This window comes from Cheilinus undulatus, linkage group 21, assembly GCF_018320785.1.
Source record: "Cheilinus undulatus linkage group 21, ASM1832078v1, whole genome shotgun sequence".
Taxonomy (NCBI): domain Eukaryota; kingdom Metazoa; phylum Chordata; class Actinopteri; order Labriformes; family Labridae; genus Cheilinus; species Cheilinus undulatus.
This window is the reverse complement of record NC_054885.1, coordinates 11,578,923-11,593,385: the sequence shown is the minus strand read 5'-3', so window position 1 is coordinate 11,593,385 and position 14,463 is coordinate 11,578,923. Positions and strand designations below refer to the sequence as shown.

The 14,463-nt window shown below is 38.2% G+C and overlaps 1 protein-coding gene across 5 annotated transcripts in view; it reads left to right on the top strand.

Annotated features, from left to right (window-relative positions):
• The window catches only part of clec16a (C-type lectin domain containing 16A), a 61,620-nt gene that overhangs the window by 4,096 nt on the left and 43,061 nt on the right, over positions 1-14,463 (top strand). For 3 of the 5 annotated variants that reach the window (XM_041817234.1, XM_041817231.1, XM_041817233.1), the window contains exons 4-9: positions 793-941; positions 4,604-4,709; positions 8,458-8,463; positions 12,489-12,612; positions 12,900-13,074; positions 13,782-13,832. In XM_041817234.1, the coding sequence (XP_041673168.1) occupies positions 793-941; positions 4,604-4,709; positions 8,458-8,463; positions 12,489-12,612; positions 12,900-13,074; positions 13,782-13,832 (611 nt within the window). The remainder of the gene's footprint in view (positions 1-792; positions 942-4,603; positions 4,710-8,457; positions 8,464-12,488; positions 12,613-12,899; positions 13,075-13,781; positions 13,833-14,463) is intronic. The other 2 variants (XM_041817232.1, XM_041817235.1) reach the window with 1 other exon arrangement.

The window sequence follows — 14,463 nt, the reverse complement described above, 5'->3', positions numbered from 1 at the left end:
AACTTAGAATAATGCTACAACCTGAATGGTGGAATCATCTGTCTGCTATGCAGCTATGTTACAACTCTCTTTTTTTAAGCCACCAGAGAAACATCACATTTATGTCATGACAGGCAGACGGTTAAGAGTTTTCCCCATAGCAGATGATGATGCTGGGGCTGCCATATTGCCCTGCCCAAATTAAACCAAGCCTGGAAAGAGGTGAACAATGTTCTAACAGCTTGAATCCAAAAATTAGTCACACGTAGATCTCAGTGTTCATGTTTACAGAAACCTTACTGCAACGTATCCTGTGTGTTTAGACACAAATTTTGGATTTCCTTTTACAAGGACTTTAAGAGAGAGTCGTGAAAGATGCCCACATTATGTTGGGATGTTCTGTACAGTGTTTAGATGGTCATGTTTGTTAGCTGAAGAATGCACTGCCTGTCTTTGCTGGAATGTACATAGTGTAGCAGCCTGCTGCATTTTGTGTTGTTGCTAGGCAACTGTAAACTCAGCAGATGATGTAATGTCATTTTGGCAGATATCTTACATAAAGTAAGACAGAGTGTCTTGATTAAATGCTCTGGTCATTTTTCATCGCTGTCTGGTTGTCTTTTTGACTGGTGATTGTACACAGCTCTCAGAAGTCTAACACTGTTGATCAGATTACAGCAAAACTAAAATGAAAGAAATGGAGCAAAGCTATCCATGCCTATCTTGAGGCCCACAGTGTGTTTTTTTTTTAAGTCACTGGGAACTCTTTGAACAAGTCTGACTAGCTTCTCTTCTCTTCTCTTCTCTCCTCAGATTATCTCTTATCAAACAATCACGTGAACTCCATCATTGTCCACAAATTTGACTTCTCAGACGAGGAGATCATGGCCTACTACATCTCCTTCCTTAAGACCCTGTCCCTCAAACTCAACAACCACACGGTGCACTTTTTCTACAATGAGGTGAGGTCAAGGAAGGAGGAGAAATAGAGGATCTTCAATGCAGCAGCTTTTATTGATTGCCGTCTTTGTCAGACAGAGAGTAAGGAGGATGAGAAACTGAGATATAAGAGTGGGTGATAAACAGGATGAGTTAAACAAGTTAGACAACCTGTTGCTTAGATTCATCAGCTTTTTAAAGTGGAGCACCTAAGCACCTTATGTAAAAGGCAATGAAATCACAAAAATTAGGTGTTATTTTTACTAAGTTCAAGTCCAAATTTTGTCTTTACTATCCATAATGATCAGTGTCATTGGTGTGGCAAAAAGTGTCTTCTGTCCTTCTTTTTAGTAGCTTTTAAAAACACTTATGGGGCTTTCACACCTGGATTGTTTGGGGACATTGCTCTGAAACAAAGGGGCATTCCCACTTTGCCCCTTTTTTTGCACATATGTGAAAACGACAATTTCACCCTGTCTTGGAACAAAAACTAGGCCGAGATGACTTGAGAGAGGTGGTCTTGGCTTGCTTTCAATCCAGCCCTAGTGTGGGTCATTAGCAGTGGGAATGCTATCGAGCCAGCAAACAGAACAAATCATTGGCTGTCTCATCACACTGCAGTAGCAGTCCAAGCAGTAGCCAGGCTATGGGGAAATTCTGTTTACATTTGATGATAAAAGAATAGAATAGATAGAATTGGAATAATAACAATCATTCATGGGCCAATAGGTTCTTCCCAGTCGTTTCTGTGCTAATTAGCATGAAAAGAAAAACAGGCTAAAGTTAGTCACCATCTTATCAGCAGAGTGTCATATCACAATTTTGATCTATCTCATTTGAACCAGGGAATTTTGCCCAAGCTGCTCTCTACTTTTGAATCCTGCTGTCAGAGCATCTCTGTCAAAACAGACAGGTGTTTCAGTTTTAAGATTGACCGTGTTAGTTGGTGGCCTTTAGCAGCTTATCTGTGATGCTGTTGTTAGAACAACTGTTTAAAACGCCATGTATGCTCACTTTTTTGTTAATTTTTATCTTTGCTCATTAGACCTGTATTTAATGAAAACTAAACAAAGAAAGGTTCATTAGGAAGATCATTTGACACCAGTCATACAACATGGTCACAAATTAAACTGTAACACAGACAGAGCTTTGAAAGTCCCTCTTTTAAGTATGCTTATCTGCCCAAATGTAGATAAGACATTTAACCAATCCCATTGCTCCAAATCAACCCACGTAGCATCTTGAATAAGGATGCATGATAATGGATAATCCCAGATATCTGATATGGAGATAATTACGAACTACTTTTAGCCAATGCTGATACCAATACTGATATGCACATCTTTTTGTGTAAGAACACCAAGTGTCTGCAGTGCAAAAAGAGGCAAAATAGAACAGAACTCAGGGAGGAGTGGGAAAGCAGACAGCGTGGTAGTTGTTTTGCATTTGGGGCTTCATTAAAATGTTCATGGCTCACGGTGGATCTCCTTGAGTGTGTCGTCTGCTGGGCAACCACCTATTCTTGATTCTGCACTTTGATATTTTACTAATATTTAATGATGATACTCAATATATACTGCTGATATGTATGGCTGATGTATTGGTTGTAAATATCAGCAGATATTTTCTTATCAGCCTATATTTATATCTATATTTAACTTACTTGGGTAATATCTGCCTACACCTGTATCATGTGCATCCCTAGTCTTGAATGCAGTGTGACTAATAGGCTAGGCATGGTATTTGTTTACTAACACAGCAGGCTGTGATACAGTGACGTAAGGACAGCCTGTTGTTTGGCTAACTTTAGAATAATGCAGTGTGAACACAAAACAATGCAAAAGAAGAATGCAAGAATGATCCCTCTATCATCAGAATCAGAACAAACTAAAGGAGCTGTTGGTGTGAAAGCATCCTTAGTGTTTCCTTAATATAAGACTGTTTTATTTCTTATAGATTACAAGACTCACCAAAGTGTTTCACTCTTGTCTTGTAGTTTCAAATTTAAAATAGCTGTTCCTCTTTTGCAACATTCATGTTTTACCCTGTGTGTGTTATCCTTTGTGTTGTAATAATCTAGAGCAACTACTGATGATGATGCTAAACTTGACTTTTCTTCCAGCAGTATCTAGTCCTCTCATTGGCCTGTGTGTGCTGGGGAAAGTTATTGGTGTACTGTTGATGGAAGCTTTAGCCCTGAAGTCAAAACCAGACCCAGCATGTAGACCTCAGGACAAACATCATGTGAATCTGTGTTTTCTTTATTTGACGACAACATACCTTGAAAACCCCCTTTTTTAATATTGCCAATATATGTCGGTATCCAGAGTATCTACCGACCCATAAAATGTGAACTTTGTTCTATGTCTAAAAACATTGTGCCTCTTGTGGTGCCATAACAAGTGTCATTATGATAATACCTGGCATCTCCATCCACAACCATGGGGGCATACAGCTGTAGTTGTGCTGCCACTCCCCTGGATAGAGATGAGCTGGGCAGGAAAGAGCTCATTTGTCTTTCATAGAGACACACATCAAAACAGACTGTTCAGAGGAAGGCTTTTTGAGCTGGTTTATACAGGGTCAAAAACCTCCTGTGGTGCTCGATTTTATGTTATACTTGACCAAAGCGTAGGACAGATGGGTTTTCTTTAGACAACAGGAGGCTGTGTTAGAAGGTGGAAAAGTGATAAATCACCTTTACATCTTACTTAACTTAGCTTTAAAACAACTGTAAGTAAACATTTAAGAAATTTCAAGAGGTAAAAGCATGTGAGAGAGAAAAGATATTTCCCACTTCATAATGATTGACTCATGAGTTATTGTAGTATGGATTATTGTCCTCCAGGGGGTGCTATAAGACAGCTGATAACTCCTCTGATCCTGTCGGTTCAGCATTTCAAAGACCACAGAGGACCAGCTCCTGGTTTGGGTTTGGTGTCAGGGTCATGTTTCTTCATTCCCTGCGACCTCTTTGGGGCTATTGCTCTCTGGCCCTCGACTGTGATTGGCTGGAGGTCGCAGCGACTGAGGAATGTTTGGGAACAGGATCAGGCACTGGCATAGAGAGAGAAGGGAGTGAGATGAAGAGCAGCAGTTCACACTTCCTAAGTGTTATGTGCTGAAATGCTTCCAATCACGTATTTTTTCTAGTTTGGCTTTGCATGAGTGTCTGTCAAGTTCTAGACCAGGTTAAAACACCCATATCTAATAAAACGGTGTTTACCATTGCTTATTATTTTTATTTATTTAAACTTATTTATCAAGGAGAACCTCACTGAGATCAAAAATCTCATTTACAAGAGAAATATCCTGCTATAAATGCAACTTCTGCAAAACAAGTTTAAACATCTTTTCAATATTCGCAGGATTTTTAAACTGTTTCTATTGGTTTTGTAGCATTTGGTTGGGTGCAACTTGTAAAATTGTTGACTCAGTTTTAAGAGTTTCTTTCTCTAGAATCATGTTGTAGTACTGTAATAACCTTAAAAGCTGTTCATAGAATATTTTCTTAGATAGCAGAACTAAACACATTGTTACTCTCTTTACATCTTCTAGCATTCTAGAGTTTGTCTCTGCTAGCTGCTTTCTCTCTCTCTCTCTCTCTGGTCTCTCGTTGCCTTAGTGCAGTGGTGCAATGCCGTGCCTTGCTCACCTGCGCCCCCTTTCTGTCTCCCACACACAGCACACTAATGACTTTGCCCTGTACACCGAGGCCATTAAGTTTTTCAACCACCCAGAAAGCATGGTCCGCATCGCAGTCCGCACCATCACACTCAACGTCTACAAAGGTGAGTGCCAGTATCATGCATGTGCACATGCTTAACCACACGCAAACATGCACACACAGGCACAGCACACTGACGGGATGCTGGGACTGCCTACCTACCTACCTACCGCCTCTCTCTGTACTCCTGCCCTCTTCTCGCTGCTGCTTCTGGTGCATGAGCATGACTAACAGGTAACGCTGCTACAGACATGGAAACACTAATCCAGGCCCTGAATGTCTTCTTTCCTTCTGTATACTGTTTAAAAGAAGAATGCCTCTTTATTTAAAACATCATTTGATACAGTCTTTTAGAAAGAGCTTCAAAGGATCCAGCTGAAGATTCAACTGATGAAAAGAGGTTCTTTATTTGCGACATCTTGGTAGTGCTTAGAAGGTTTTTATGGCCATCTGGGCCGTAATTGCAAACATGATATCTCAAGTATCCTTTTAGGGAATTTTCTACAATTCTTCATGAATGCATTAGTTTTTCTAAGGTACATAGTCTAGGTCAAAAACCACCCAAGCCCTTCTCCTTGACCCACCATGGTACTTTCACCCTCAGACAACTGAAGACCTCACTGAGGCATGTAACTGCCAGGTGGTTATTCTAGTTCACAGTCAACCATATTTTCTTTTCTGTAATTATTCATAATCTCTTATAGCTCAATAGCAGATAAGCATTAATGGGCAGAATAACTACAGCTCAGAATAAACACATATTTGTATTTATTCTGCAGATGGCCATCTGAATGTCTTTTAGTTGTGCAAACATGCCTCTGAGGAATCTGAGGACAAATTAAAGGGTTTATTTCCAACTGTCTACTTATACTAGCCATCATGTTGTCATTTATCACTTAATTTTGCTGTTCCTAAGGTGAATTATTGTTTGTTTGTTTTTTTGTGAAAGCCAGCTTTGGTGTGACCCATGTGTTAACCAGACAGGTGTGTCCTTTAAAAAAGTGGGGGACCATGTTCAGCCAGTTTTTAACTTTATAATCCTCCCCAAGCTGCATTACACTATTCGGCTAGACCACACACACTTGCCATCTGTGGTGTCATCGTAACAGTGCCGATTTCATTGACATGAGATCTCACAGAAACTTGTGATTAAATGTGACTTCAGAGGAAAAAGAAAAGGAAGACAATTGACGTCATCAGCTGGCTGTCCTGATTAATGTGTTATAGCTAAAGTGAAAAAACAAGGACAGGAATATGGGTGAAATCCAGGCTGAGAGGACAGCGCGGTCATATTTATGTTTGTAAAAGTACATAACATCCAGTTGGTGCAGCTACCCACTTTGGCCGCTCCCATTGGTTATTATTGTGGGTATCCTGTTAGAGGAAGGCCGATCTGGGGTTGCAAATGTCAGACATCTTTCAAATCTAGTATCCCAGTTCAGGGAAGCTCAGACTCAAGCATGAGCACCAAAGTAATCATTTTAACACCACACATATGAGGATTATTTGGACAAATAATCAGCCCCTGATGTCCCTTCAATTGTGGTTGAGGAAGGGGGGATTGGGCCTACAATCATGCTTTAAATTGTCTAGTGTGGTAAAGTATAATACTTGATAGCCAGCCCACGATAAAATCATGACATAGCCATTTTATGACGATACGTTACAGGACAGTCATATAATAAAACATCTTTATATCTGATGAACTGAAAAAAGACCCTGATTCACTGTAATTTTGTCACCTCTTATCATGCTTCATCTCTTTACTTACTGCTGAATTTACTGTTTTTAATTGACCTATGAATGGCACTAGTGATTTGATAGTTGTATCAGACTACGTAGGATGATTATATATTGATATTTAACTGATTATATATTTTCCCATCTCTCATAAAAGGGATATAAGTATCCAAGTACTGAACCATACACTTTAACTAAGACAGCGGCTAACAGGGAGAAATTCCAAGGAAGTTGAACTGATTTTTGAACAACCAGTGCTCTCTATTCTCTAAGAAATAAACTTAATTACAGCCATGCAATTGACCAGTAATCCATCCATACAGCTCTTTCAAGGCAGGTTTGTTTAATTCTCTTTTTAAGTTATGAACCTTGGCCTAAACTCTAATTTGCATAAGAATGACAGTTCTTCAAAATAAGAGCACTAAGAGCACTCAAACATTGTAGCACAGATTTCCTTTTCAGTGAGGATGCTCCTAGCAGCTAATTTCTAGTAATATATTTCTAATTTCTAAACCAGTCTAACGGAACAGTACCCTCAGAAAACAGTCAAATTGAGCACTAATCTTGTAGTTACTTATCACAACTAAACACTTTCCAAAGTCATACAACATAGAGCCAATTCTGTTGCTGTTTAAAGCACTTATTTATATTCTTTAACAACAAAGTAGATCGTTATTTTCAAAGCTGTGGAAATCTTACCATTTGTGTCATATATATTGCTGTGTGGGTAAACAATTTGAAATTGGTCTGCCAAATGTGGCTGGTTGTTGCACCATCCTTCGGTACTCCTTGCTGGTAAACGTCATATGCCTGTGCTGAATGTGGTGACATGTTACTCTGGTTGAGTGCTTGTTTACTTCCAGGCAGTAGATGCTGAAGAAAGGCACATTAACCAGAGCTACAGCCCTGGTTAGTGGAGGGTAGCTGGCACTATAAGCCTAGATAAAAACAAAAATAATAATGATTAGTTTAACTGACTAGAAATTCTGCAGATGACTAGCGAGGCTGACGGTATTTATTCACATAGTGGTGTAACTGCACACATTCCCTGCGGTGAATAGATTCTTTTCTCCTAAGGCTGTTTTGCTTTCTGCACTGTGCTGCCTCAGCCTCTGCTTCACTTTCTTGCTGTTTCTCAGAGCCGCCTTATCCTGGGGAGGTGGTCAATGCATTTAGTGGGTTTGGCTTTTCTCCACGCACCGTGCTCCTTTTCACTGTTAATAACATTGCCTCACTGCAACATACAATAAACTTTGGCATTCTGTCTGTCTCTGTCAATGTTTGTCTGATACAGCATGTGCACTTTACAAAATACAACTTCAGTAGACTGATGTGCAACTCCCAACAGTGACGGTGTTGGTTAGGACAAGTGGCCATAACAACATTAATAAACAGAGCCATATATGAACCTGAAACTAGTGATGTGGGGAATTTATTCGTGGGCTGTGCTATAGTAAGGAATCAGTCAAAGAAGGAAGTATGAGCTCACTTCTGCAGCTATTTCTGCAGCTCTGACTTGAGAGCTTTTTTCCAAAGACTGCTTTTTAAGATAAGACATGACTCAGACACTTGCAGTGTCACAAACTGTCTCAGTATGTTGCAGTGAAAATCATCGTAATGCTGAATAAGTTGCTGTTTAATGCTTCCAACTGATTCCTTATGCCATGCGCTGCAACAGATGACAATCTGGGAAAAGATTTCACTACAGTTATGACTTATTATGCCAAAAACTAGATATTATACTCCAGCTTTCCTTTGATGTTGTAAAGCATATTGATTCATGTTTGTAGTGTTTACATATCTTGCAGTAAAGTACTCTGAAAACATGAAAAGTTTTGGTAACTCCTTTTCCAGATGTGCCAGTGTTTGCAGTGTGTTTTTAAGATACCAGCAGGGTTTTTCCCAGCCTCCACCCCTCCACAGCCGCCCTCTTACTCACATTAACCCTGTGTCTGTTTCCCCCTCTCCCTCCTCCTCCTCCTCCTCTTCAACAACCACTCTTCCTCTTCCTCTCTTTGTCTCTCTCCTCCTCTCCCTCCTCCCCTCTGCGCGCCCCATCTGCCTAACTCCAGTTTCATGTAAGTTGGTTCCATTCATTCAGTCTTTATCTTAGGGCTGGGTATCACTGACACATTTCATTGCCATTAAGAATTTGCCCACACACACTACAATGTGCATACAAGCTTATTAACATCTAACAGTAGGGCTTGACTTTTATGAATTTTAAAACCTCAGATTTGCTGTTAAATTGTGTTCATTACACATTAAATATGAGTTGTCATTGATACCCAGCCCTATCTGTTTCTAATGGTGTATGTGTTTAAATGTGTGGATGTAAATATCTTTGCAGTTCTTGTTCTTTTGATCCATTCTTTTCCCTCTCCTACACACATGCAGAAGAAAAACACATGCCTTTTTAACGTTTTCTTTCTTGGGTTAATTGTTCCACAGACTTAATTTGAGCTCAGCCCCACATGCTGGTTGTTATTTTGGTGATGGGTTGGACAGTTTTGCAACAATTGTTTATTATTATTGTCTTATTTTGCTTTAGTGATGAATTCATACAACAGTGGTTAAGGTGGAATGATACTTTAATTTTTGCAAGCGGCAGCTTGTCTTCTCCCTATTTGTTTTTCAGGTTAATGTAATTTATCAGTCTGTTTTGTTACTCATTCACTTCATGACTCAGTTTGACTCCTGAATAACTAAAACTTTCATTTGGACTACATAACAAGGTTTTATCTCATGATGGTTAAGCAGAGGAATCCCCAAAACCTTCACAGATAATGTGGATGTTTTTTCTTTAGCTCTGCTGCTTTTGGTGATGATAAACTCAAACATACTGATAGAAACATGAAGTAAAACTTGTCTCTTCTGATATGTGTTTACTATGATCTGTTAACAAAAACATAAAAATCAGACTTAGAGGAAAGCTTTGTACACTTTGGATATTGTCATGTCTGAAAAGTACTACACCCATTTTTCATTACACATTTTTAACAATGACTCATTCAGTAATTGATGCAGTAATCACAGAGAGAATTTCTGTAAAAAAAACAATCCCCTCCCTTTTCTTGTAAAACATGTTATTAACATTACCCATCATTCAACTTGGGTATTTCTACAGCTTGGTGATTTGATTGGGGTGTGTTCTTAGTCACAGCTAACTACTGTTAGACTAGAGGAAAGATAAACAGCTACAGAGGTGAGATGAGCTCAGTAAAATCGTATTCAAAATTCCCACATATTTGAATTTTTAACATAGAGCCTTTGGACTAGAGCTGACTTAGATTAAATAACTTAAATCGAAATCCCCTTGGAGCCAAAAAAGGTTTATTCCAACATGTTCCATCTTTTATGTGAAAAATTGTTGAGATCCTGTTCATTTTTATACACTCCTACAGGGTCAATCTTTGACATTTATTTCTACTTTTCAACTGGGCTAAATTACTTCACATCAGGATTAGGGTTGTCACAATTTCAGAATTTTTAACTTAGAGTACTATTAAAAGCCAAGATTAATCAATATTAGGGATGTGCATTTCAAGGTATCCTTCTCTTTAAAAGTCATATGCAATTATTTGAAACTTTATGCTACTCTTTAAAGGAATTTACCTATAATTGGCTAACACAGGGGTGTCCAAACTGTGACCTGGGGGCCAACTGCAGCCTGCAGACCACTTTAAGTGGCCCTCTGCAAATTCTAAAAATAAAGTGAAATATGACCCGCATTAGAACAGAAAGCTTGTGATTGACTACACAGGCAATGCTGTTATGTTACACTGTAAACAAACATTTTGACATTAATTTGTTTAAATGCTTTTTCAAGGAGTTGGATTTTTCCTGATAGCTGATGTGCTGAGATTTCTAAATAATTTTAGCCAATATACCCTGATATTGATACCGTTTAAATGTAGTTCAACCTAATGTTTGAGTATAAAAAAACATACAAATTTCGCACACTCGAAAGTGTCAGGAATGATGAGAAATAAAGAAATAGAATTCAGCTGATGCGGGTCTGTTGATCCAGCCTAAAACTCCACAAATGTATTTGTTTGTATGGCCAGTATTTACTGCTGATAAAAGCAGATTTTTTTAGCCATACATTGACATTCATTTCTGCCAATATTGATAATTCACTTTCAAGCTAATATTTGTCAATACAGTTATCAATACCAATAAAACCATGCATCCCTAGCCTTTTTTGATGACTAACTTGGGACAACAGTGTGAATGGTAAACTTGACAACAAAAATCATAATATTAGTCCGTAACACCCTGATGGATAATAAAACAAGGATTATGGCAGTAAATAACAGCACTAATTGGCACTTAATTCCTCTACTATCTTCTACATCTAAAGTTCAAGTTTACAAAGCATGTCATACTAATCATCTTTAAGCACAAACAAACCTGAAAGTTTAGAAGATTTGCGCAGCTTGCTCTTTTTTGTGTCTAAATGTCTAAATTAGCTGTCAGAATCTGGAGCCTCATTTTCGCTCTGACCTAGGCAGATCTTGGCATAGGCAGGGCCGGCCAGAGACCCTCTGATATCTGATTGGCCGCCTCAAAACGCTTAACATTGGATTTTTTTTTACTTATCAGCCTTTTCAGGAGAGTTGTGCTGTAGGGTTTTATTTATAGAGGTGAGGTGTATCGAAGTTGCCCAATCATCTTTTTATTTTCTGGTGTGTGGCCCTCAGTTAAAAACGTTTGGACACCCCTGGAATAACAGATTTGGCATTAACTCTGTGCTCTTTTTAGCCTTAGAAACTGTCTGTTTATTGACAATACTACGTCAAAAGGATTGTGTAAATGATCCGAAACAACAAAATCGACCAAATTGACTTTCCTTAAGTTATCAGAAGCAAGGTTAGGGTTCTTAGCATATTAGTTCTGTCCCCAAGAGAACAGAAATCTCCAGCAACACTTGTAGTTTAAAGAACAACTTTATTAGACATGTTTTGGCATATAGCCTTCATCAGGGTCATGACCCTCATTAAGGGCATGTAGCCTTCATCAGGGCCATGACCCTGATGAAGGGTTCATGCCGAAACACATTGGTCTAATAAAATTGTTCTTTAAATTACAAGTGTTGCTGGGGATTTCTGTTCTCTTCAAGACTCTCCTCATCCTCCATGCACCTTGGTGAAGTTGTGCCAGATTTACCCACTTCAGATCTCCTTAGCTCTATCCTCAGACATGACTGATGTCATATTTTTATTATTTATTTGTTATTTAAAGGCAGTTGACAAACAGCTTTCAGGTGCAGTAGGGCCACTGTCCGGTGGCCGTACTGCATTACAACCAGGCGCTGGTTTAAAAGCATAAATAAACAGAAGATATACATATTTTTAAATTGAGATGATTTCCACATTAAATCTTCAAATTTTTAGAATTTATTTGAAAATCACTAATAACTTGAATATCTGAAAATCATGCCCAAGCCTAAATCCCAGAATGCTAGATGTTCTAATAAAAACTAACAAAAATACAACTCCTTTGGCACCCAATATCAGGTTATCTCATCTTTTATCACCAGAGAATTTCTCCAGTATGTTTGAATTGTGTTATACTGATATGGTATTTGTGCAATTTTTGACTCTTTCTTTGGTTTGCAGCAGCTATAGGTCAAAATATGGTTGAAGAGCTGTGGTTTTTTTGGGGGTTTTTTTGTCAGTTATTGAAAAGATTCAGAAATTTTGGCTTTATGTAGCATCAAGTGTGTTAGACACAGTGTGTAGGCTCAGATCACAGACTTGGCTTAAATATTAAGAACTGTTTAAGAAATTTAAGATTTCCAATCACCCCAGTGTCACTGTTGCTCCAATCTCATAATCAGCTGTTTTCTTACTTTCACTCCACTAATATTCCCTCTATGTTATCATAACAACAGACTGACCGGACCAATTCATGTTCTTAATTTGACTTTATGTGGTTGGTTAATTTCCTTATTTGCCTCTTTCTTTCTTTCAGTAGTTTTTGAAATCATATTTGTTACATTTTGGTTATTGCTGGGATTAAAAGATGTGTATGAATCTGAGTTTGTGTCATTGTAGAACATCCTTAATCCAGCTCTTAACCCTGACCCTCTTCTCTGCAGTGGATAACCAGCACATGCTGCACTACATCCGAGATAAGACGGCAGTCCCTTACTTCAGCAACTTGGTCTGGTTCATCGGCAGCCATGTCATTGAACTGGACAAATGTGTGCAGACGGATGAAGAGTTAGTGTCATCAAATTTTCTCTGGTTTATACTCTCTGCTGCCACCAGAGGTCAGGCCTGTTTGCAGTCTATAATTCTGGTGTGCATAACATGATAGAATAAGTCAGGGACATAAATCCTATTTTACATTTAATCATCATATATTTTGACTTTCTGATGGGTCGTTGTCTTCAGTTTGGTCTTGGAATCCTGTACAATAAATGCATAACACTTTCTGTTTCTTGATAATGTTACAGTCTCCTCTATCTTAAAAACATCTCATCCTCTCTTTTTTCTGTTACTGCCAGACATAAAAATAGAGGGAAGTTGAGTGACCTGGTAGCCGAGCACCTCGACCACCTCCACTACCTGAACGACATCCTCATCATCAACTGTGAATTCCTTAATGATGTTTTGACTGACCACCTTCTCAACCGCCTTTTCCTGCCTCTCTACGTCTACTCTTTGGTCAGCCCAGAGACGGTACATTGCCCACACTTGCAGGTCGTAATAAAATCAAAATCCAAATATATAATATTATAAATATATTAACAGACAATAACAGTTGTCTTTTTGTTCAAGTACTCAAATAAGGTGGCATTCATTTTGAAGTTAAACAATTTAAGGTGGAGCTAATAAATGTCTAGCTTTATTATTGACCTGTAAGAACATACCAGTGGTTTTGCAGCTTGCAGTACTGACAATTAATAACACAACTATTAAACTTAGGCTCTACTTTTCAATTTTTCCTCCCTATGAGGAACCTACAGGTGTTAGTTTATCAACCCTAAGGGAATTAAACTTCATCAGCTTAGCTCAAACTTTACAATGAGACAAAACAGCACTGCTTGTCCTTCAAGTTTTTTATCTTTATATATTTGAGATTTCTGCCATGTTAGACCAGCACCTTTTAGGAATTCATATCAACTCTGATGCTTTGAAATTCAACAGGGAGAAACACAAGAATTACCTGACAAAAATGTTGCAAGATATTTTCATGACCCCAACACTTGTGTAGCATAATTTGGTCCGTACTTTTGAAAATCTCCGAAAGCAGGTATGGAAATAAGTAGAGGATATTTTGCCGAACTGAAAAAAAACATAAATGTGTTTGTTTGTAATTCATTAAATGATTGTGTGACTCTATTTAATCATTGAAGTACTTTTTTGTGTTTCCTTTTGTTCTTTAGTCTGACGACCGAAGGATCAACCCTCAGGTTTCTCTCTACCTGCTTTCTCAAGTAAGTATCCTGTAATTCTCACAGCTACGGATGCAGGATGTTGGATTTTTTTGCAGATATTTACAGATTAATTTAGCCGATACTGATATTCAAATATGTATTTTTAACCTAGAACTTCAGTCCTTTTGAACATATTTTAATGTATAAGGATGAACAAAGAAACAAACCTGGGAACTTTAAACACACTTAAAAGTTAAAAGATTGTAAATGAAGAAAGGAAAAGACCTCAACCGAGGTAGGTCTGTTGCTCCAGCCTAAAACGTTACAAACGTATTGCACAAATGGCAGAAATTTTGTCAACATATGCTAATATTCACAATGAAAAATGTTGATTTTAAATATTGGCAGACATCAGTTTGCCTTTTTGAGCTAATATCTGCCAGTACCGATAATATCATGCATCCCTACTCACAGCCTTAAATATCTTCACTGTGAGTTTTTTTGTCAGTCTGCAATCCTTTCTTATTATTTATCATAAACGTTAAAACCTAAGACCATGGGTCAATGATCAAAACACGACAATTCTTCAGGCTAAGGTCTGGAATATCATCTCATCTAACCTGTGATGTGATTCACTTCAGTTCATAATGAACATTTAATATCCACAGTTTATTTTGAGCTGGAGGGTTCA